This window comes from Pterocles gutturalis, unplaced genomic scaffold, assembly GCF_000699245.1.
Source record: "Pterocles gutturalis isolate BGI_N339 unplaced genomic scaffold, ASM69924v1 scaffold9867, whole genome shotgun sequence".
NCBI classification, from domain to species: domain Eukaryota; kingdom Metazoa; phylum Chordata; class Aves; order Pterocliformes; family Pteroclidae; genus Pterocles; species Pterocles gutturalis.
The window spans coordinates 13436-38689 of NW_010107964.1; the positions used below are offsets into that span (position 1 = coordinate 13436).

The 25254-nt window shown below is 36.9% G+C and overlaps 1 protein-coding gene across 2 annotated transcripts in view; it reads left to right on the plus strand.

Annotated features, from left to right (window-relative positions):
• FAM13B (family with sequence similarity 13, member B) overlaps positions 1 to 23264 on the plus strand; it is a 34056-nt gene extending 10792 nt beyond the window's left edge. For both annotated transcript variants that reach the window (XM_010072446.1, XM_010072447.1), the window contains exons 7-23: positions 2961 to 3002; positions 3608 to 3763; positions 5775 to 5910; positions 6142 to 6165; positions 8056 to 8123; positions 8870 to 8924; positions 9327 to 9474; positions 13148 to 13358; positions 15057 to 15186; positions 15673 to 15754; positions 16174 to 16403; positions 16745 to 16828; positions 18027 to 18122; positions 20519 to 20602; positions 20698 to 20870; positions 21299 to 21400; positions 22612 to 23264. In XM_010072446.1, the coding sequence (XP_010070748.1) occupies positions 2961 to 3002; positions 3608 to 3763; positions 5775 to 5910; positions 6142 to 6165; positions 8056 to 8123; positions 8870 to 8924; positions 9327 to 9474; positions 13148 to 13358; positions 15057 to 15186; positions 15673 to 15754; positions 16174 to 16403; positions 16745 to 16828; positions 18027 to 18122; positions 20519 to 20602; positions 20698 to 20870; positions 21299 to 21400; positions 22612 to 22735 (1945 nt within the window). In that variant the 3' untranslated portion in view covers positions 22736 to 23264. The remainder of the gene's footprint in view (positions 1 to 2960; positions 3003 to 3607; positions 3764 to 5774; positions 5911 to 6141; positions 6166 to 8055; positions 8124 to 8869; positions 8925 to 9326; positions 9475 to 13147; positions 13359 to 15056; positions 15187 to 15672; positions 15755 to 16173; positions 16404 to 16744; positions 16829 to 18026; positions 18123 to 20518; positions 20603 to 20697; positions 20871 to 21298; positions 21401 to 22611) is intronic.
• Positions 23265 to 25254: the final 1990 nt, after the last annotated feature.

Consider the following 25254-nt stretch of genomic DNA (forward strand, 5'->3'; position numbering starts at 1 on the left):
TAAAATTATGTGAGACTAAATGTATTTTGGAGATACTGTGAAATGAAATAATGTCGCAATTGTTGTGTTTTTATTTTTTTTTTTTCTTTAAGGAGAAATAAGAATCTGTGTAGTTAGTAAATTGCCAAGAAAAACTTGGAAACATTTTATCTCTAGTTAATGTATTTTTCTCTCTCAAGGTATGTTTTTACCGGGACTTTTTATGGGTAGGGAGACAGTGCAAAAGGGATTATTCTCGGGAATGTGTCAGTGTTATAAAACAAAGATGTTTACCTTTCTGTGTCTTGCTGTGTCATGCTGCATTAAGACTCTGTGTAGCAGTATGAATTACAGCTTTTAAAAAGTATCCTTGAACTGTGGTATATAGGTTCAGAAGTTGCATTTTCAGTTAAGAGCGATTGACACATTTCTTTCAAAAAGTGCTTAATTGATAAAGTAATTAGTTTAAGACATAAGATATTCTTTAGGTAGTAAGAGGATTCTTCAGGCTTTGCAGTACTGCTGACTTATGCACGGCTTTTGCTGAGTACCTCTAATGCATCTGAAGTTGGTTAATAAAAGCACTGGTGAACGATCCTACGCTAGGGGCTGAAGGTTACGCAGTGATGGAGAATTTTGTTGTGAACCATGTCATGTAATCTTTTAGGGTCTTTGGAGATGAGTTTGATTCTCCCCACTCTTAACACAGTTCCTCATTGTCTCAAGTGGTAGAATAAAAGGTTTTCAGGTCATCACAGTTTCCTATAAATAGTATTTGTACTTGTGCCCTTGACTGATTTTTTTTTTTTTTTCTTTTCCCTGTCTTTTACAGTTAGAATGTTGCAGTGTTCTGTGCTCTGCCTTTCTTTTCCCCCATTTTGCCCTAGGAGTAACTGTTTTAATAGTAAATTGATCTCAATGTGTACAATTCTGTATTAGTACATTTAGAAAGTAAGAATACCTTTTATAATGCAGCTTTTGTAGAACTTCCTGAAAATACTGAGTATGGGTACTTAACATTTTTTCTGTTTCGAAATCCTACTATTTTTTTCTCCGAGATTCTTGCTCCTCCTCTTATCTTGTTTGTGGGGCTGAACTTATTCAGAGAGTTATGTCTTCATTTTTTTTATTTCAAGTATTGTCAAAACAAAAATTGTTTATCAGAAAACTTAAGTTTGTACAAGGAGTAGGGTTGTGCTGAACTGTGCACACAAGTATCAATGAAATGTAAATATCTGAAGTTTTTTCTTACCATTTGTTTGTTTGAAAGAAAAAAACTGAAATGGCAAGTGTGTCCACGTTCAGTCGTTTGATCCAGCAGCTTTGAAATTAGTGGCTGCAAAATCTGGCTTCTACATCAGGTGTTTAAATTTTCCAAAGCTATGTGGCAATGTCTGTTTTGAAACAGTAGTTTAGAGCTGCCTGTGCTGTCAAAGCATTTGGAATAGATCTGCTTTGGCTTTTCGTATGAGCAAACAACACAGAAATCATAAAATGAGCTTGATTCAAAATCAAGTTTCCATTAAAAAAAAAAAAAGAATTTACAAACTTCTGTGAGCACCTGCTGGTTCAGTTGTTACATGGTGGTGTTTAAATACAGTGTGTCTTGCTGTTGGCCCAGTGCAAACTGTCTAAGGCGAAAGGGCATAATTATTTTTAAATAAATAGTTTAACCACTTTCCTTATCAGGTATCAGTGAAAGTCCTTTATTACTTGTCTCATCTGCTTAGAGGAAGAAAAAAAAAAGTCTGCTTCAGGTAGTCTAGTTGTCTTACCTCTCTGGTGCTGGAATTACTAATAAACTTGATAAGATCTAACCAAGATATTCCTTGCTGTATTAAAACTTGGGTAAGCAGAGAGACTTTCTGTGGTTTTCAGTGCAAGCAAGACTAATATCAGTCAAAACTATCTTGCAGAGGCAGTACCTGTTCAGTTCTCCAGTGGAATGGGAAGCTCCCTCGTATTTCAAGGTTTACTTTATGCATTCATGAAAAGAATATTTAAAATCAACTTTGTCTGCCCACAGTGTTGGTGCATGGTAGACTAAAATTTTGTTTTTCAGCTTTTTGAGCTTAGCTATATATAATAGGAAGAAAAAGGATTTGTTTACTTCCCTCCTCACTTCCTACTTGAAATGAAGTTAGTATTTATTTTTTCCTGAATAAGGCATTTAAGGTGCAACGCATTGCCATTTACAATAGTTTTCCTCTTTTATTTCATTCTTAGCATATTTACTGACACTTTGTCTAACATTTAAGTATTCTGTTTATTATGACAGAATTTTGATCATATTAATGGAAAATTGAAGAGGGAACACACACACGAGTTAACTGGAACGTAGCTGTGTTAGTTACACTGATTTCCACTCTTCCATGTCTCCTAGGAGTTTAATGTTCTAGGCTGAAGTGGCTTGTGCTGGGAGACTTGCACAGGCTTTACAATTAACTAGCTTGTGTCTCAAAACCTCTGGAAGGTACCAGCCCTGCACTTGAAATGTAGCTGTCGTTGGAGAGCGCTGCAGAACAAAATTATGCAACAGTCTTACAGGCAGGGAGGAATCTCTATGAATTGCAGCTGTGGAGAAAAGCAAAGTAATTTGAAATTTGCTTTAGGCTGCAAGGTTAAAATCTGCATTCTTAAGCAAGATGTCGGGAAATCTTTGGAGACTAAGTGATTAGTATTTCCCATGGGAAAGACTGTACATGTGAGAGCTTATAGCTTCATAATACACTGAGTATTGCCTCTTGAGAGAGAGATCTGTGTTGCTGCTTCTACAACTTTGTCTAATGATGACGTTCTTTAAGATTTCTTCATCTAAATAATAAAGGGGCTGCAGATCAGTGTTTGCTACGTATTTATTCTATTAGCCACATTACAAGTGGTCTTTAAGTATTTTCTAAGTTGCTTTCTGTTGACTTCAAGACTTTTATTTAGTGTGGTAAGTTTTTGCATTACATTAACTTATTTCTTCTTTGTTGCAGTGCTAATATCTCTCCCATAAGTATCTTGCCAGCCTCTGCAGAGTAAGTATAATGAAAATATATAAAATGTTTGAATTAAGCTGTTACTAAAACATGCATAGAAGATATGTCTTCTTTCAAGGAAAAAAAATGCACTAAGTTTGATGATTACAGTTACGAATGAACATGTTCCTGTGTGCACTATTTCACTTACAGCATTTAACAGTAACGCAGGAAAAACCTAGTGTGTGTCTGTTTACAGCCCGTTCGGGAGGGGTACAGCCTGCTGCGCTGAAGTGGTACCTGCTCCAGGATTGACTCGGACCTGTTTCAGACACACAGTTTTACTGTCTTGTTAATATATTAGGCTTTTATAACTTTTTTTTAATAGCTACTAAAAAAAAAGTTGGTCATTGTAATTTGTTGATTACTCTTAAAATACTGTGAATAGACTTCATAATGTGTTATGTAAATCTTATGAAATAAAAGCTACTGGGTGCAGTAATTTCCACTGCCTTTTTGGAAGAGTTAGCCTCTTTTTGCCTTGAAGTATTTGTCATCAAAGATTCCTGTCTTGTGTGAAGTTTGTTGTCTCTGCCTTTCTGCATAGTTGATCAATGCAAAAGGAGGGTTCTTAACATGGTTTTTCTGTCTTTTTTTCTTTTTAGCATTTTGGAAAGAACAATTAGAGCAGCTGTGGAACAGCACCTTTTCGACCTGCAGAGCAGCTTAGATAACGATCTGAAACACATACAGCAACACAGACTGGGCTGTAACAATGAAGCAAAAAATCCCAGCGGGGATGAGGAAGGATCTAACAACCAGTAAGCTGGTTTTTGGGTTTTGGTTTTTTTGTTTTGTTTTGGTTTGGTTTGGTTTTTTTTTAATCTGTAATGAGTTCCCTAGGATTGTAGATCTTAATGCTTCCAAAACAAAGTACCCCAGTCCCCCACCTCAACCCAAAACAAATGTTATGAATTTTTGCTATTAACTTCAATTTATCTCATGTGCTAAACCAAATCAGCTTCCATCAGTTGCGAGTAATCAACAACCCATGAAGCAAATATTTTAAATTGATCTTATAGCTAAAAGTGTTGTGAAGTATAACTGTTTCACTGCTGAATTCTGTGCAAGTAGCCCAAGAACTTAAATTTACCCCTGTGCTTTCATTCTTATCTCACTGATGGTACATATGATGCAATTTTACTGTATGAAAGCTATTGTAGGTGCTATTTCAGTTTCTTTACCCTGTTTTTCCATGTCAACGTAGCTATTTTACTGCTCTGGCTGCCAGTGTCAACAAAAACAGCTAAAAATGGATAGAATGAGCACTTAGAGTTTATTTGCATAGAGTTTCAGCCTCATTCGATCAGCTTTTATTTTTATTAAAAATCTTGCCAGGTTATGGGTGTAGTGATTGCCACAGCAGCATTGAGAAGTTGGTACATTTTGGTTCTTTATTAAAAATAAATGGTCATGATTAATATCCAAACTCCAAAAGTGTGTAGTTAAGTAGGACTTCAGTACCTAAGTTGCTGTGTGACTCAGGGCTGAAATATGTGAAGTATTCAGAGACTCGAATGCTGTTCTCTAAATTGTTCCATCTTTACTGTTTTTAGAAGTCTTGTCTGTGACAAGAGGTCAGACTAAAGTTAGGAGCTGATCATAAAAGTAATAATCATTGCTGGTAAAGATGAATTAAAACTGAGTTTTAGTGTTAGAGAGTTAATGTCTTTGAAGTAATTTATAAGTAAGTGAGTAATCGCCTGAAAGACCTGTTGTAGCTGAACTCCTTCAGTTACAGCACAAGTGCTTTAAAGGCTGGCTGGCTTCACAGAAGCGGAGGCTGGAAGTACCATCACTGCAGGTTTGAAACCAATATACTCTTTTGGCACAGTGACTATTTCAAATGCTTCTGATAATCATTCCACTGTGGATTAACTGTAATAGAGGATACATGATAGTGTTCTTGAAAGAGGTCATCTGGGTCCTTTAAAGCAGTACCGCCAGCAGACTGTGCACAAGGCAAATACACAGTTAAATGAATAAGTAAAAAATGCAGTGATCCAGTCCAGATTTCTTAGAAATAACCTAAAATAATTGCCAGACTTCAGAAAAAAAAGAGTTAAATTTTTGATTTCTGAGCTATCTTGCTTAGTATCTATATATCTGACAGAGGAGGAGCATTTTTTTAGGTAGCTTGGAATTCTTTGTGAGCAAGAAAAAGGAAGGCAAGGAGGTCAAAGGCCAGTGATGAATTACCAAAACATGTGGTACCAGGAATGATGGAATTAAAGAATATATGGATGTAACTACAGTAGTTAGTTTTAATCTGGTTGTACTGTTAAAAGTCTTAAGTTGGATTCTAGGAAGATTAAATGTTAGAAATAATGGGATTTCTCACTGTAGGGCATCGTGGTGATACTAGCAGGCTTCAATACTGAGAGGAATGCAGCCACAGCAACTTCAGTGAGTTGCAGTAGTTTCAGTGTGTCTTTGCTTCTGGCTGTTGGCACTTGTATTCCTTAAGTCAGCATAGTAAGTGGGGGATCTATGCCTGACCCTTAATAATAAAATAAATGCATTTTAGTGTATGTCATGTACTGTTGTGGAAAATCTCAGTAGTATATATAAACTACATAAATAAATAAATTTGCCTACAGGTGATTGAAATTGTAGACATTTCCAGTGTCTTTGGTCAGAATAATTTTGTTGGGGAAAAAAAACAAACCACCCTGATGTTTTATACTGTATAAGGAAAAAAAAATGTGTGGTGTTTTTTTCTTTTAAAGGTGGTACAACAGGTTGCTAAAGACTTTCTGTTCTTATCTTTAGGAATGATGTTATTGAAGATAATGACACTGGTAGCAGTGAGAACACAGGAGACTGCTCTGAAGTGTTGGTTTGCACTGAATTAGACAGTGAAGCTATGAAACATGGTACTGTAACTGAGGAAGAAGAAAGCGTTCAGGTGAGAGGAAGAGACTCCTGTATATGAAAATCATAAACTGTTGTGACTTGAACCAAAGTTTAGAGATCCAAGTTTTCCTAATAATTCTGATGTAGCCTTGCATGGTGCTGTTGCTCTGTGGAGTTAATTGTCTTCTCTGCTGTGCACATTTCGTAGCTGTGCACAAAGAAATTTAGTGTACTTTGGTGCAAGTTGTTTCGACTCTGATGTTTTTCTATTGCTCTTTCACAGGTACCAGCCCTTCCTTCTGCTCAGGTGAGTCAGCGTATCAGCAAGCATAGCACCAGTTAGAATAGCATCTGTGTTAGTAACGGCTTTCTGAGGAGCAGAAGATCTAGAGCTGTGATCATAGCATAGCCCGCAGTTAGTCACATCTTTATGGTATCAAGAAAGGGTAGAAGTAGCAGTCACCTCTGCAGCCTCCTGACTATGCTTGTGGTAGGAAGGTGTGGCTTTATAATTAGCTAATTACAGCCTTTTTGCACTGTTTCCACTTTATCCTGTGGTAGGCCTAGATATCCCATTATTTTCAACATCTCCTTTCTAGCTGATAGAGGTTCTGTTACTTCCTCTTGGACATCTTTGCTTAGATATTTGATTTCTGCTGTGCTGATAGCTCACGTGGCTTCATACTGATGTGTACACTTAGAATTCTTACACTTGAGATGTTCAGCAAAAGAAAAATGGAAGAAAATTAGACTTGTGACCTCCTGAAGAGGTTCAGCACTTAATATTGTCATATTGAAAAGTGTCAGGATTGACTGTTTGTATTGCAAACCAAAAAAATATGCCTATAGTGTGGTATGGGCACCACGTATTAGGATGTGATGCTAATGTGCTTGTAAAAATGAAATGCTTAAGTTGTCTTTTTTTAAAAACTGCTTTGCTCAGAAAATACAATGTTAATGACACTTGAAGTTGTTGAAGTTCAGAAAGCAACTGAAAATGTAAACAACAAACCACAGGATAATCAGATGTCATAGAATTAATTTTGTCTGTGCTTTTATATAGTATACTTGAATTGAACAGCTTCGTGTCACTGAAAGAGGCAACTATTGTATACAGTTTGAATGGAAGCCCAGTACTGTAGGAACTCTAAATGTTGAAATAATTGTTTGCCCTATACAAGAAACATGCCTCAGCTTTGCTTTGAGCTGCAAATTATTAGATCTTCACATACAATAAAATGTGAAGTTTTGTAGTATGTATGGCCTGAATTTGTAATGATGGGCTGAACTGTACCAGCACATTTTATTAGCAAGCAGACGTCAGTCTTTCCTTCGGGGTATCTTTATGTGATCAAGCAAGGCTGTAAAATATGTGCCGACAAAAATGAAATATTACTGGAAACAGTAATATGCAAGAGAATGCAATTTCTGCTTCTCTGGGTGAAATAGCACATATGCAGCTGTCAGATAAACACTTCTAATGGAAAATTCAAATCTAGAGTTCCTTATTTATTTGGTAAAACTTTCGTTGTCACAAATGATATTTTATATTTCAAATTTCTTATGTTCCCCCAAATAAGACACTTTTTGAAGTGATCGTGTACAGGGTTTTGGTGTAAGTGCTTAAAGTAGTCAGTCTTCCTGTGCCAACTTCTAGTGACCAAAATGGTGACATGTATTCATCAGAACTTGTTTTGTGAGATGGTGTCATAGAAATGCCAACATTTTTTCATCCCCAGTTCTGTTGCTGCTTTATTTAGTAACAAGGATTAGTAGCTCCTTTTAGAAAGTCTGTCAGACTTGTTTCATTTCATATATGTTGAACACAAGTCTACGTCCAACTCGGTTGTTTTTGAGACTAGGATATACTTACTGCCATGATTTAACTCATCCCAAACGTTGTGCTACGACTGACAATTTGCAGTGGAACTGTTGGTGTTAATATTTAAAAGAAATTATAAAAAAATGGTTTGTCTGGAGATGGAAAGTCATTGTCTTCTAGTGATTAAAACACTTGGCTACTGGCCTTACTTGAGATGTAAAGATACTGCATAGTTAAAAAGTACGATTTGCACCCCCACACACAAAGCTGTGGTTTGAGTTCTTGAGGGTTTTTTGTGCTCAGTGATGATTACAGAAATGTTTGCAGCTGAGAATGCCATTCCCAGATCTTTCTAAACATACTTTTTGCCAACAGACTGCAGACATATTATTGAAACCATGTGATAAAGATGCAGCTGTTGATGGAGAAAATAATAGTGAAAGGTATGTATTTTTCTTTTGTCGCTTACATGGCAGGATGTGTAACTTGAGTTTTAAAACATAAGTGTACCAAACTTCTGATTTTGACAACATGGTGTAGCATAAGGGAGGTAAAACTAAACATATAACTTTTCACATGTGAAAACAGAGAGGATAAGATGGAGTTTATGATGATGATATAAAAGGTATGGAACTTTTTGCACTTAAAAGAGAAAATAAGAATAAGCCTATATGGTATGGGGTTTTTTTGTGAACAACCGTATGTTCTGGGCAAGAGAAATGGAAGAAGAAAAATTATTTTCTTTAAAATATGTTGGCACATTTTATTGCTATTAATGATTGGAGAATTAATGCTGGTAATAGTGACTAGCCAGAAAAATTTTAAATTCATTTGTAGTTTGAGTTCAGCACTGATTGAAATTTCAGTTTGAGTTGAATTGACTTTTAAAATGTTTACTCCCAGTGTGAGAATAAAGGTCTGAGCTGTGTTTATTTCCAGCTTGATTCAAGTCCAGTTGTTTACATGCTTCATCTTGAAATTCTGTGTGAAGAAAAAAGGAGGGGGGGGGGAAGGCACTGTAACTTTTGTGCCACAGAATTTTAATTGTCACTTTTAAAGAAACATATTGCATACTTGCTAAAACTGGACTAGGGCATGTAAGAATGAAATGTAAAGGGAAGGTGTAGTGTTTACGGTCCATTAAGAACTTTTATTTAAAATGACAACTGGGTCTGTGTCTTCTTTTTAGGCAAAATAGTATATTGCTTGGTGGCAATGATAGAATATCTTCAGAGATGTTTCTGGTAAGATTATGCTTTCATTTTTGTACAGATATACAGCATCTTATAAACTTACACGAAATACAGATATGAAGAAAAACAATACACTTAGCTTTTAACATCTTCTGTTGGTTGGCCTGCTGCAAGGTTTGCAAAACCTCTGTTAGAGATCTCATCATCTAGCTTCACAGAAGCTTTTGGCACCAGAGCAAGCTTATACTTATGCATCTCATGTATGGAATTTTTTGTAATGCAAATAATTTACTACTGTTGGCAGGGGGAAGCTTGTTTATAATTGCTTAGCAAAGAAATTTATTTTTTTTTTCCAGAAAAATTCCACAAGTGCTGGAACTGGCACTGATTAGGTACCTGATTTCTAGTTGCTAAATAATAATAAAATTGTTCTGTTATGTTATTTAAATACAGGATTCAAGTAGCGACACTTGTGATCTCAATGCAAATACTGATTCCGAGGTGTCGGGGGATGGCAACGTTAATGTTTCTGAGGAAGCTCTGGGTGTCCAAGTACCACATCTAGATCTGAAGAATGTATCTGATGGTGACAAATGGGAAGGTAATTTTCACTCTTTAGCTCGCAATATAGTTAGCTAGTAATGATAAACAGAACACTGGACACAGTAGAAGAAGCAGGCAACTTACACATTTTTCTTCAGTTTGATCAGAGTAATAAGTTCCTGTACACATGGTAAGATCTATCAAATCATGACATAGGTCCCATCGTCTTTCAGACTATCTGCAACTTAATTAAGGACCTTAAAAAACTGTAAAGAAAAAATAGTCAAAGGAGCAACTAAAGAAAGCAAAAAAGCCTAAGTTTCATACTAGAGGTTTGGTGGTTAGTTTGTTCTAGGTTTTGTGGGGTTTTTTTGTTTGTTTTGTTTTAGTGACCTGTGGTTCCCAGGACACTGAGTCTCTCCTCCAAGTCCTTAAAAACACTTTTTCTGATTATGTCTTCCAGTTAATATTCACACTGTCTCTTGTTTGTTTTTTTAAATGTAAGCTACTGAAGTTCTGATACTAACTGAGTTTGACTTAAAATCACTAAGCTACTAAACACAGCAATTTATGTCATTTATTCTGAAAAATATGTTGGTGGTTTTGTTTTAAACATCAGGAATGTCAGATGTTGGTTTCCACGTCATTGGACAACTTGAAACAGCTCTAAATTTTCAAATAAAAGTTAAAGTTGCAGATGGTATTATTTCTCTGCCCCTTCTCCCTCCATTGTTTGGATTTTAGGAAAATAAGTGTTTGAAACATAGTTTTCTCTCAGACAGAATTCCTTATGTTTGTGACCTTTTCTTCGTGGCCTTCCAGCTTTAGCAAGCTCCTGAGCTTGTGACTTCACTGAACTTTGTTGCTCAAATGTCTGGTAATAACTGTTTAGACTGTTGTTTTACTTATGCAAAAACATAACCCCTTTGTAACCAGAGCAAAACACTCTTGTCAATATCTTTTCAGAGTACTTACCTTTTTATGTGTTCCTTATATCCTGTTTCCTCTTGCCTAGTGTTGATATTCTGAATCATCACACCTTAAAAAAATGCAAATGATATAGCTTGTTAAGATACTGTGAACTGTCACCTACAGTACAATGACCACAGTCCATTTGTGTCGAATTTTAAAACTTCGCAAAGGGACAAGGTTTTAACTTCCAGCAGGCTGTTGCAGTGACAGCTATTCTTTGAAGTGCCTGTAAGTGTCACAGTCAAATGACCGTAAGACACTCGTAACAAAGAGTGACTGCACTTAACTTCTGGTTGTTGCGCTGTAAATTTCAAAATTAGTGAAGTACATGTGTAATAGATGTCATTTATCAGTGTAGCATATCATAAAGCTTTGTCCTGGGGCTCAAATGGTGATAACATATTGTTAATTTGTCACCAGTGCTGACTGTTTTCCAGTTCGTTGCCTGCATGAGTTCATACTTCCCTTTTAACCCTTTTCCCAATGATGAAGTTTGCAACTTGTGATTGGCTTGCTTATATTTTTAAAATATTTGCTGCTTGGCCTTCTTGAGCCCTAGCAAACTGTACATTCAGAGTATGTCATGTCACGTAGAAGTCCAGAATTTCATTCTTGTTGCCAAAGTTAATAACGTCATCTAAAGTTAAAAAAAAAAAATCCTGCTTATGTTCTCAGTGTTTTATTTACATTAATTGCTTTCTTGCACATTACATTTTGTTGCATCCTTTATTTGTGTTAATCTGGTTTAATACATATTCTCAGAAGGTTTGTGGCTTCCATTTTCATTATTTCCTTAAATCTGCTCGTAAAAGATGCTTTGGTTTTACTTACCCAAATAGCTTTATGACCCTTACTTTGAAAAGAAAGTAGCATATCTGTATATAAATTTATAATATAAGCTTCTGGGTAGTAAAACCATGATATTTTGCAAGAGGTTGTATTTCATTGCAAAGTATTTTAACTCTGGCTATTCTTCAGTCCTGTTTAGAATCGTTATCAGGATCTCAGCCTTCCAAGGCACTGCAAGTCCTTGTAACATTCCACTGAAGTAGATTGGCTTTGTAAAGAAATCTATACTAGTCCAAATCTTGTTGCAAGATTTGGTGTACTAAAGCCTATGTGATGGAAAATTTAAGGGCCTGTAACCAACAGAATTCTTGAAAATGAACGTCAGATGGTTGCTGGCTTCAGGCAAAAATGCAGATCAGTTAATCTATATTTCTGAATATTTGTTTCTGTATTTGTCCTGCTTTTTGGAAGTCACCGCCATCTTGATTGTTTTACAAGCTGTGAACAAAAACACATTTAGAACTTGTCTTTTGTTAATGTGAGGATGCATGAGACTCTTACTAAACTACAATAAGTCTTTACTGTTCCTGTGTCAGTTCTTTGTAAACCTTTTCAGTAAAAAGTTCAAATTCACTAAGGACTGAGCATCCTTACCTGCCACTGAAATTGCTTGGAAGCTGAGAGTGCTCAGGGCCTGGCTCAAAACATGGGATGTTTTTCCCTGGTAATGTATCTTCCTGCTTTACATGTTATGTATGGTTTGTTCTGACTGTGCTGTGTGTTCACTTTAGTATTTTTGCCATTCTTTTTCATTTTATTAGCGCCATGCCCTATCACTTTTCCCCTCATTGATTTCAAAACAATGCATCTGCAGAGAGAAGGGGAGGGTAAGTATGGTTCGCCATACATTCAGTTATCTGCCTTTTGATAGTTTATGGTTTGCTTTCTCGCTAACCCTTCACCTGCTGTCCCTTATATCTTGGGAATGTTCTCATCTGCAATTTTTTTGTTTACTTTTTTTCTAAAAGGTCCCCTTCTTGCATCTTGTACTGTGTAAACAGGCAAGATTATAATTTAAAAGCAAAACAAAAAATCCTGATAATACTTAGTAAATGTACAATGGAAAGCAGGTACAAGGGTTATTTTTTTTAAAGGTTACTTTGTGGATTTTATTGTTGTTCTGCACACTCTGAACCCAGTTTTCAAATTTCTGATTTGAACAGGAAAATATAGGCAACTCTCTGAAAGGAAAAGGGGGGTGGGATTTTAAATTAAAGTGCTTGGAAGGCCACGTCAACTTTTTGTTAGACAGCAAGAAAACCATATCCGTGAATTGTAAGGGATACTAGCAATTAACTTTTTAAAGGGATTTTAAAAAAATTGATTGTTTTGGAATCCCCTGCCTAAAAGAAATCACCTTCCACAAATTAAGAAATCTCTTTTTCTCAGTGGTGTCAAGGTGGATTTAAACTTAAAAACCCAACAACACTCCTTTAAAAAGATTTAAACAAATGGGTATTCTACCTAAAGAGGTATTGTCAGGCTTAGCTTCTTCAAAACCAAGAGGACAGTCTTTCAAAATACATGTGTAAGGTATGAAAATCAATTTCCACAGCAAAATATTGTAATGGACAATAAATCTATTCTTCTAACTTTGTATTTCTGATACATAAATAAGGCTCTTTTACACTGTTGAACTATTCAGAAATGCATACTCCCAAGATACACTTTGAAAAAGGGATCCTAGTGTGCATAGTTCATTTCAGTACCTTTTTCTTTCAATTGTTATATGACAGAATTTGTAGCTTTCTGATGTATTTCGATGTTTTTATTCACTTTGTGTATGACACCACATCCTTTATAGCATACAAGACTAAGCATTGGGTACGCATTTTTTGTTTCCTTTTGACTCTTGTTTATAATTCTGTTAACAGAAAAGTGCCATTTTGTGTCCCTTTTTTATCTTCTAGATCCGTTTCCTGCTTTCAAATCCTGGCAGGAGGACAGTGAATCTGGAGAAGCTCAGCTTTCCCCGCAGGCTGGAAGGATGACTAATCATCCGTTGGAAGAGGACTGTCATCCGATATTGTCACATCGTAGTTTGGATTTTGGGCAAAGCCAACGTTTCTTGCATGATCCAGAAACGTTAGATTCTTCATCCAAAGCACTTTCTTTCGTTAGGTATGTATTTTACTGCAGTTTGGGGGGTGTTGGGGCAGGAGGTGTTATTGCCGGTATGAAAATACAGCTGTTTAAGAACCTCATGGGTTTTCACAGTATGAAGTAATTGAAGACCAAGGTCAAATGTACCATTCATTATATGGCCATTTGGCTGTTCTGCCTGCCCAGGAACTGCCATAGTGAGTCAGACCAGAGGTTCGTCTGGGGTGATATAGTGTCTCTCAAAGCGGCCACTGGCAGATGCTGAGGGGAAGAGTATAAAAATAGGGCAAGCTTGCACAGATTTCCCTGGCATCTGGTCAGGGCTTCTGATAACCTGCTCTAATGGCACTTCCTGGGCTGAAGGTAGTATTTATATCCTTTGTTTACCAGTCTTTACTGGACTGCTGGTCTATGATTTTATGTAGATTTTGGCTTTTTATTTTCTTTTCCAGTAGCATGAATATGTATTTTCATGTTGCGTAATTTTGGATTTGTTTTGTGTAGCATGTTACCCACTCCCAGTAAAGAGAGGCAGGCTGTACAAACCATTGCAAATAAAGTGTGTAGTAACGGTCTGGGCAGATTCTTCATTTGGGCTGTGGAAAGCCTTCCTTCAGAAGGGTTATAGGAAAGACTCAGCTGTTAGAGGGAGAGGCATGGGACGGTAGGGCTCTTAACGCAGGTCTTCTGCAGATTTAGAGGATCGAGCCTGTTTAACCCAGTGTATGAAAGCAGAGTTGTATGAAAGTTATTTGTGTGACCCTGGGGATTGTGACCCTCCAAAACTGTAAAGAATCAGTGACCTCAACTGTCTACTGCTGTCACTATGAGGGGGAATAAGAAGAATTTCCATGCTTGTTAGGGAAGAAGTGATCTCGTAAAAATGAGAAAATCTGGAACAGGAAAGGCCAGGTTTAGAGTCTCTAATTCTGTCTGACATAGATTTGTTGATGCAAAAGATAGTTGTCAAGTCCTGTTGAAACGATGCAGAAGACTGACCTGCACAAAAATGCTGATTGTGATAGCTGTTCTCCTCATTCTGAAACTAATAAGGATCTACACTAGTAGATTATTAGATTAGTATTTCTAATATCTTGAACTACATAGATGTCACTAAGCATCCTAGAAAATGGTCAGCCTTCAGATGAAAAGGCTTTTCACAAGCGGCCCATGTCAAGGGGCTGAACAAGTTGGAAAAATTATTCAAAACCAGAATCACATACTCTAGAAATATAGTAGGACAACAGATTAGGTGATGTAGGTGTTTTTAGGTAAGTATCTAATAACTTGCCTAAGACAGTTAAGTGGAGCTAATCTGTGGTAGCTTCTAGCCTAGGCTTTATTCTGTGCCCGATTTCAAGAAGTACTGAGGATCTAGTAACTTAGCTAAGTAGCCTAGTCACCAGAAAGATCTGAACTGTTTTAATGACAATGTAAATAACAGTATATTAGTTTATTATGCTTGAATTTCAAATGCTGTTTTTCTGTTAGGGATATTAGTGAAATTAGAGAGGAAAAAAATAACATGTAACATTCTGAAGGCAGCAGATCAAAGCGTTTTCATTCAGTAAGTAAATAGCTCTGACTGAAAACCTGAAAAGAATGGATTATAAACTGGAGAAAAAAAATTGAAATTAGTAATCTGTTACTCAAATATACAAGTTGTTTGCACTCGTTTCATTATTTAAATTGCATTAAAAAATGTTTTTAATACAGAACACGAAGAGCATCCTTTAGCTCAAAAGATGACAAAAGGGAAGACAAGACACCTTATCAGCTTGTCAAGAAATTACAGAAAAAAATAAAGCAATTTGAGGAACAATTTGAAAAAGAGAAGAACAGTAAGGTAAGTTACTGCTTCTGCTTCTACTCAGGATAAATGACTGCATGGTAGAGCTAAGTTACGTTGTGTAGTTCATCACTGAATAGCTGTGGGTTCACAGGTGAGAATTTTTTTTTTTTTTGTACACTGCTGTCTGCAAAAGTGAACTGAGCAATAGGAGTACTAGAGATCGTGCCATAGTGCCTGAGCCCAAAGAAGAACAGACAGTGATGTTTATACAGTGAGACTGAGGGGATATCAGATGGGATATGTGGAGAGGTGAAAGCATTTTATCACTCTCTGGTTCAACTTCTGATGTATTGTTTCAAGTTTATTTTCACAAGTGTTGTCTGTGATGTTGGCAATGAGATCTGATCTGGTACTAAGAGTGGCATTTGTGTTACTTGTAACATTTGCTGTCATAAATATTACCAAATCTTGAAATAAGTCTTTATAAACAAGATTTTAGTATGTTTTCATAAAATGAAGTTTGTTTGTATTACTTTTCAGCCCTCCTATAGTGATATTGCAGCCAATCCAAAAGTTTTAAAATGGATGACTGAACTTACCAAACTGAGAAAGCAAATAAAAGGTAAGAGATGCTACAGTTTCTGGTTTTCTACAAACACAAATTATCTACATGACTAAAATGGCGAAGTCATTTAGTGAAATTCCACAGGACAGTAAGAATGTTTTGTTGGAGGGGTTCAAGGCCTGGCTGAGTGAGGCTTTGAGCAACTTGATCTAGCGGAAGGTGTCCCTGCCCATGTCCGGGGGGGCTGGAACTCGATGATCTTTAAGGTTCCTTCCAACCCAAACCAGTCTGTGATTCTATGATTTCTAGATTCTGAACTATTTAAAGATCAAAATAAAATTATTCTTGTGGCTTTGTTTTTAGTTCATTAGAAGAGAAACTTTGCCTGTGCAAACTGTTATGTTCCTTTATTTGGAGTTGAACTGAGAGAGTTATTTCTTTTAAATGTTGGGATTGGGCAATTTTTCTCATTTCAGATGCAAAGCAGAGGAGCTCAGATGGAGAATTCATACCTCAAGCACGTCCACGAAGTAACACTCTTCCAAAAAGTTTTGGTTCCTCTCTTGACCAAGAGGATGAAGAAAATGGAGATGAGATGCGGGTTGTGCAGAAAGAGAAGCAGCCCACCAAAGAAGCTACGCTTGAGCTCATTTTGAAAAGGTTAAAGGAAAAACGAGTTGAGAGATGTTTGCCAGAAGATATAAAAGTAAGCATAAGGTTACGGACAGGCTGTTTCTAAGAGAATAACAGATGGTGGTAGAGCACTGTCAGATACTTCAGTGACGAAATGATGCCTCTGTCTAGCAGCCCTTAACCAAGCCCTCATATTTCAGACAATGATCCAGATGAACCATATTTTCCTTGCTCACTCTTTATTAAAATATTTCGAAGTATGTGCTGACAGTATTGGACAGCTTTAAATGGGTGAAGGTGGGATGTATGGTATTAACTAAGCTAAGTTTGGCTAAGGCATCTGTATAGCTGGTAACGCAGAAAAACTGTTAAAGTGACTCGTGTTTGATTAGATGTGAATTATTCTTCTGACAGAAAATGACAAAAGACCATTTGGTAGAAGAGAAGACATCTCTCCAGAAAAGCCTCCTGTATTATGAAAGTCAACATGGACGGCCGGTAATACTTGGTTTGCTTTATCAAGCTATGTTAATGTATGTGCAGGCAACAGTAACTGCTGTGCAGTGGTAATACCAGAATTTAGTGCTGATGTGTGGGCTGGTTTGGTTTTTTTCTGCTCCAAAACACCAAGTTATCTATTGGTTTCCATGTTGCCATCAGAGGAAGTTATTACATTGACTTCTAAAAGCAATTTATTTATTAATAGGCCCATTTTGCACAGTTCATTAGTTAGGTTATTGGAGTTTGCAAAGTGATTGGTGTTGTTTGGTGCCTTATGTGTCTGTGAAGCAAAGAGAAATCTTAAAAATAAATCATGCAATTGAATTTTCTGGGAAAAGGCCTGAAATGTTATTGTGAATTTAATAAAAATAGAAATGAAAAGGCACTTTTTTTTTTTTTTCTGAAGTCTATGGCATGTGTCTTAAATAATAATTGGAGATACGGAAGTTAAAGTAAGTGACTACCTATTAGTGCCTGACATTCTGGATTTTTGTCTTGGGCTGTGATCAGCATCACGAGTCCAATCACAAGATCTTTCCAGTAACTATTCTACCAGCCTCTTGGATTTGGCACACTAGCTTTATAATCAGCACTGCCGTATAAATCTGACCAAGCCTTTCAGACTAAAAGCCAAGGAAGAATAATAATGGTCTTGGAGATACTGGCACTGCTTCTGCAGTCCCCTTAGGGAGAAAATGCCAGTAACTTTTCAGGGTAGCCTTTAAGATTCATTATGCTAAGAGTACAAAGTGGCCAAAAATTGAGAGTAAATCAGATACCAGATAAAATAAATCTCTCTACAGTTTCATCTTTTTCTTTCTTCCCCTGTCATTTCTATAGAATCATCACCATTGCTAGGAACATGGTCTTTTCCCCCAGTTCTTGGTCCCTTTTTTCCTCTTTTCCGTGCGTCTTTAAAGATAGAGGGTTTGCTTCTACTGAAGCTCCCTTTTAGGAAGCCTTTGAAACTTCTTCCTGAAAAATATAGGGCGTTAAAGTGGGAAAAGAGAGGAGGACAAGTACCCACTTATTCCCCTTTATTTGCAGAAACCCCATTTCATACACAGAATTTAAACTAGTTTTGTGTTCCTAATTGGAATGTACATGGTCTGGCATGAGAAGCATACCACTTTGTGTTTGCTTGTATATTATTGAGTGACTGGTATAATTAATTCTGTGGTTTCTCTGCCTTTAGGTTACTAGAGAAGAAAGACATATTGTGAAGCCACTTTATGACAGATACAGACTTGTAAAACAAATGTTAACTAGAGCAAGCATTACTCCTATTCTTGTGAGTAAAACAAGTGCTATTTCTTTTTTTTATTTCCCCCACACTTTTTAACTGCCAGGCTGCCTTTAGAAGAGCTAGTAAAACTGTTCCATAAAATACATCTCTCTTGTGAAAGATATAAGATGTTGTTGTTGTCGTACTTGAGGCATTTGATTTACTGCTGAGAGCAGAGCAGTTCAAAGCTGTCTGTGACCTTGATGGCTCTTAGGAGATGAATGGTTCCCTGTGGAAGTAAATAAGCAGTTCTAACTTGCCGTGGCTGAAACCTTCCCAAATCACTGTGCTAGGTATGGATCCACAGTACGCACTGTACTTTTAGTCCTCCCAAGAACAGTAACACCAGTTGCAGTGAAGCTTGCCTCTCTTCTGTGCTGTAGGTTCCTGTCACCAGAGGCGTGAGTGATAGGGTGGCCATAAAAACCATTTCAGTCCTTCATGCTTCCTCAGTCTGCGACATGTTATCAACATCTGCAGCATCTGTACAACATCTGCACTTTTTCATTGTGTTCTCACTTCATTTCCTTCTACCTTGCCATGCTTTCTGTTCTTTTCTTTCCTCACTCTGTGGTCTTGTAAGAGATGAGGAAGAAAAGTTTTCATACTGTGCAAGGAGATTGATGTGTAGTAGTTTATAGTCCCTGTAAAACAGTTGTGGAATGACAGCTAGCTGGCTGTCTTTGCTCTTCATGAGCTACAGTCAAAATCCTGCATTCTGACCCAAGCTTGCAACAAAACAGTTTTGATATTAGCTGTTTGACCCTTTAGAAGGAAGGGACTGCATAGCTGACCTGAGATAATCTCTTTACATACAGACAGTTCTCTGTCAGATTTACATAGCTGGGCAGTGGCTTACACAGCAGCAATTTAATCGGCTAAGTTGACTCTGACTGTCCTTAGCTATCCCCTTTAAGCTGAAGTATGTTGAGGAAAAGGGACCGGTTCAAGATCATTCCTTTTTTGCACATACACTTTTGGGTAGCTGCTTTTGTAGAAAAATTGTATGTTTCAGTTTAAGGGAATCTTGAAGGCTTTGATGTCAGTATGCCTTTCTGAACTCCATAAACACAGGTTGCTCTTAAATGCCCGAGCATTTCTGCATGACGGATGAGTCATTGGTTACTGGTGGTGCCCTTGACTAGTTGGGTTTTATCCCATCTCTTACCTCAAAAATCTGACTCTTCAGCTGAGATGTTGGACAGGGCTCTGAGCAGCCTCATGTAGTTGAAGATGTCGCTGCTCATTGGGGTTGGACTACATGATCCTTAAAGGTCCCTTCTCACCCAAACTATTCTGTGATTATCAGTAGCCTTATAACTATATCATAGTTGCTCTTTTTTTTGGCTGTCAAATAAAGGGATGGGCAATAGCCAATGAAAAGGATTTTAAATTCAGAAGAGATCTTGGTAACATCATTTCTAATCTGTGCTGTAGGCAACAGCTGTAAAATATTTCTCACAGGCCTCTGCTTTTGAAACCTGTAAGAGAGATAAATGGAGCTCTCTGATTACCAAGGATTGTTCAGTGGTAGCTTCTAGTTAGAACATATTCAGTGCCAGGAATTTCAAGAATTTTTTTTTGGTTTATATGATACTTGCTTCCATGACATCTTTCGTATGGCATCATGCTATAGTAATCACATACTCTGAAACCTGTATGGAAATGTCCAAGCAAGTAGGAAGCTATTTACTTTTCATGAACTAAAGTTTTTGACAGGTTGTTGTCTGTGTGGCTTTTGTGTTCCACTCTCCTGCTGTTCAAATAGTCTGTCTGTTGAAATTGCTTGTGCCGTGCAGGGATAACAGGTGAGCAGGGTGTAGCTGCATGTGTGCAGCAGACAGCTGACAGCAATTCCCGTGCAGCAAGGTGGCACCTGTTTAGGCTGAAGTTCAAAGGATCTTAAACCCGAGGTGGCAAGAGAGAACTCTTCCATAGCTCTTGCAGTTGTGGGGCTTCAGAGTAGTCTAGAAAAAGAAACTGGTAGTGTTATTCCCGGTGTATGTCTGTCAGAAGACAAAAACCAGCTCTGGCCTTCATAGTCTCTCTGTGGTTTGGTTTGGGAAGAACAAGAATAAATATGAAATTCAGAGATACCATTGCGCTTTATGAATTTTCTACAAAACATGGAGAGAGTGGGTGCTTTTTATTTTAAGTCTGAAGAAGAATATTTTTACATAAATTATGAGCCACAACTTTACTTCTGTGTCAAGGATACTTTGGGTGTCTGAGCTTTTTGGGTTATATGATTATTTTGTTTGTGCTCTGTAAGTATGTTTGCAGTCTTTTATTCTTCTGAAAGAAGAAATACCTTTAGATATTAGGTGACTTCAACAGAATTTGACCACATGCAGCATTTAATGTCTAAATGCATATAATGAAACAAATTTAAAATATTGCAGGGGTCACCATCAACCAAGAGGCGGGGGCAGATGTTACAGCCCATTATTGAAGGTGAAACTGCCCATTTTTTTGAAGAAATCAAGGTGTGTACAGTGCATTTTAAAGTATTATATCCCAGCATTTGTAACAGGGAACTGAGATATTTCATATTTGTTTGAATTGCTGCTTTGACTTTCAGGAGGAAGAGGAGGAAAGCGATGGTTTGTCTGCAGACCTGAACGATATCTTAAAAACTGCTGTCCAAACACAGTCTGTTTTAAGCCCAGTTGAAAACTCTGAGTCTGATGTTGAAGATGGTCAAGAGAAACTGACCAGGGACCTGAGGCTGTCAAGCACCCGCGCTGCTTCTATGTATGTAAAAATAAGAAGTTACTACTTCTATTATAAAAGTTGCAATTATTGCACTTACAGGCACAATACCAAACAAATATATGATGTTAGGTGGAAGGGAGTGACATGTTCTTCACTTCTCAGGAAGTGTTTGGCTTGAATGAGCGTTCTCTTGTCTGGCTGAGATCTTTTTGTATTTAGTGAATTGTTTCATATCTTCTAAACATTCTTCAGCCTTACTTGAGCTGTGTAGACAGCAGAAAATTTATACTCTTCTATTAACTACTAGTTTATTCTCAATATTTCACCATCAGACAGATAACATATTCCTCCTGAGCAAGGCAAATTTATTATTAGTGCAGCTCGCTCAGCTGTTTTTGAGTATGCTTTGAAGAATTTAAATTTAATTGTATAGCCAACCGTATTTTTCTTTCACTTGAAATTTTTAGGCCTGAATTATTGGAGCAACTGTGGAAAGCCAGAGCTGAAAAAAAGAAGCTACGTAAGACGTTGCGAGAATTTGAAGAGGACTTTTATCAGCAGAATGGAAGGTTTGTTTAGCACAAAACCAGATGCTGGACAGCAGACTCATTTTGTAGACAAGTATTTTTTCAAGTTTCTATATGAACGTTGCCAAATGGAATCTCTCCTGTTTTACTCTCTACAATGAATAATCTCCTGAAGGAGATAACATTCTTGCATGTTTGTAATAGCAGGGGAAGCCTGCCTCTGAATTTTGTTTCCTCTATTACAATCTGTAAACCATAATAATGGAAATAGAGTGATTTTTTTTTTCAGTTAAAAAAATCAACATTTTAAAATATTTATTTAAAAAAGTAATTTTTATATATTTAAAAACGCCTCAGATTGTCCCCCTTTTTAACATAGGGCAGGGAAGTTTGGCAATTTGTCCTTTCTTCCAGTAGGTCAGTCTTGACAGGGAGCGTTTGCTTTACCAATAAAGGGGTTGATCATTTTTATTCTTCTCAGTGTTGTTTAGTTCTTTTAGGCTTCTTATTTGATTATATATTGTTATGAATTTGATTGAACTGCTGCCCTTTATGTGTAATAGGAGGTTTTTTGAGGTGTGTCACCTCATGAACAAAACTAACAACACTCTTAAGAGGTCAGTCACTTTCTTGACTGGCAGATGTTCTCACTTAATAATACTTTCTACTGTTTTTCTCCTTAACTAGAAACTCCTGGACCATTGGTCACACAAATTCCACTAATATGGCTTCATCATGCACTTAGCGAATTTGGGACGTAACTCCTTTTGACTTTAATAGAAAGTAATGAGGTTGTTAGTGATGCGTTGATTTAAAAATAAGGCAGATTAATAGATTAATTTCTTATAGTCCAGTCTTAAATAAGAATAATTCTCTGCTCTCATTTTACCGGTCAGTCTATGTATAGTGAAAATGTAGATGGACTTAAATTTGTTTATCTTTTTCTGTAATGTATACAAAGGATCTGAAATTAAGGTCTTCATATCCTGTTGTTAAGATCTCCATGAGAACTTAAGAGAATGATTTATAAACAGTTGTGTGGAATAAATGCTGCTGGGTTTTCTATTCGCTTTTTTAGGCGATGGCAGTTTTAACTACAGGAAACTAAAATATAACAGTGTGTCTATTATTGGTGAACCAGCTGCCAAAAATGTTTTTGTCTGCTGTGAGATAACTGCACATTGCTGCTTTTGTGTTTGACTTGCTGCAGGATGGAGTATTTTCTTGAAACTTAGGTGTGCTTCTTTTTACAGGAATGTCCAGAAAGAAGATCGGGCTCCGATGCTTGATGAGTACAGGGAGTACAAGAAAATTAAAGCCAAACTTAGGCTGTTAGAAGTCCTTATCAGCAAACAAGATTCTTCAAAATCAATTTAAATTCTGTTCCTCCAAACCATTGAATAACATGTTACCGTATACAACCACTGTACTTATTGGGTACTTGTGTTCATTTGTCATGCACTGTTGAAAGAATCCAGTTTGTGCACTTTATTGTGGTGCCACTATCACATGTTTGAAGGGTAAGTAGGTCCTGTCTAGAGAGCAAGTAAGATTTTTGAAGTTCGAGACTGCTCTATCCAACTTTAGCAAACACAGTTTCCATCAAAGTTTTGTTTTACAGATGCATCCGTCTTGTTTCAAAACAACCTTAGCTTTTTTTTCTTTAGCATTCAAGAACTTTGAGACTTTTGTTATTACCAACTTTTTGCATTACTGAAGAAATTATTAATACCATAATGCTACACTGAACTACTCCTCTTGCCTATTTTTTATTATGGGGGAAAAAGTCAGCAAATTAAACATATGGCTCTTTTTCCTGGAACATTTGAAAAACAGACTGAAATTCCTTTCAAAGGACTGCTGTGGAACAACTTTAATTTTTGGTATTCTAAATTGCACCTATAACACAGTAATAATTAACATCTATGGATTTTGCTCATTAGTGGTCGTGTTTCCTCCTTGATAGAGATGACAGTGGACAAACCAGAAAGTGACCTTGCTTAGTGTCTTTTGGAAAACTGAAAAGTTATATCACATGCTGCCTACAGGACTTATGTTACTGTTGTTCATTTTATCATTTTATCGGTTATTGTTTATCAACTAGGGGTGACATAGTGTTTTGTCTGAATTGGATACTGCGTCTCCGCTTTCGGAAGATTTGAGGAACATAATGAACATTTCAGTGTATGGGAAATCTGGTGGTGCTCAGACTTGCGTAGCTCTGGCAGAAAAGAGCTGGCTTAGGACAGTTAAAATTTCACTGTGTCTGAAATAAGTTACGGTATCAAGGGCTAAAATCAGTGTAGTTAATGTGCACCACAAGGTGAACTGTTGGTTTTGAGTGAAAAAATTACTGCTGTTTATCATGGTTTTGTTTTACAGTTGGAGAATAAAAATAAGTTACCTAACCCTTATGATGTAAGCAAAACAGTTTATGGGCCTTGCATGGTTTAGCTTCAGAGTTGAAACTAAATAATGTTTTGAGTATCACATCTGCTGTGCTGAATGATGATTTAGCTACTAGCTTTACGCTCTGCAACAACCATCAGCAGCTGGTTTTGATCTGGCAAAATCTACGTGTTAATTTGAACTGGTGCTTTCTCTATTTTACTTTTTTCTTCAATGTATCAGTTTGATTGTGGCCATGTTTTGCATGCACCTACTCTCACTGCATGTTTTTATGACTGGCTATTGTCAACATAGCTGTTATTCACTCTGCTTTATGAAAGACCAAAAATGAACTTTCTCACAAGATAAGAAATGGCTCGCATGTAACCTCATAGACTTACTGTTCTGTCATGAACCATATAAAATAAGTTGAAAGTAGGATTTTTAGTGCTCAGATTTCATCTGTGTACTGTAGAATACTTTTTGTTTTACTCTGCTTGTAGGCATGTAATTTTGGAATTCAGAAAAAAAAAAGCACTAAAACTGTTGAGCACTGGTGGTATGCCTTTTTTTTTTAAAACTGCTAAATTATCTGGGACCTTAGAGAATTATGAGGTTAAACTAGTCTTGAGACCATTTATCAATTTTATTCAGTTCCATTGTGCAATGTACACTTCAGTTCCTTTTCTATCAGTCTGCAGACACGGGTGTATCCAAACATTGAAACTAATGTGTACTGTATAGTGTTGTACATGAATGTTTGTGTTTTATATACCACATGCAAAATGTCAATATGCACTATTTAAATGTTTTAAATAATATATTCCTCCTTTATAATGCTTAAATCTATATGATTCCAATATTTTTATAAGTGAGTGCGTGATCAGACTGGTTCCAATTCAGAATTAACAGCTGCTTTGTGTTTGTTATGCAGTGTTTGGCTGTTTACTCAGTATAGTAGATAAGCATGGCAACAGTTATGCTGAGTGTGTTTTGTGCCATCCTTGTTGAGCAATAAATAAATGGTAGAACTAGGCATTTTGTGATATAACAGTTTTACTTTGGTAAAAGCAAAACCTATATATCTATATGGATATATAGATATGAAATATATATAACTAAACCAGATATAATTGCATTGCTATGTCTGGTGCTCATTGTATAGACTTTTATAATAAAAGTACCTTAACCTTTATTGTCATATATCTTTGTTGCTCATCATGCTTTCTCCTCCACTGCCATCTCTTAAAAACAAGTGCTGAGTCCTTCGCTATTCCTGTACAGATTTGTAGTTTCAGGGTGAATTCCACAGCCTGCCAGCAGAGCCACCCACACTGGTCGTGCCTCAAGAGACAGCCTTTGATGAAGCCACAGCAGTTTGACCTTATTTTACCTGTTTAGACTGTGCCTCTCAGCAGAGACAGCAGGAAAGTGACCAGATCAGCTTCTGAACTGATAGCTTGGCTTATGGTGCGATGTGAGCTTCAGTCCCTGCTAGGGTGCCAGCC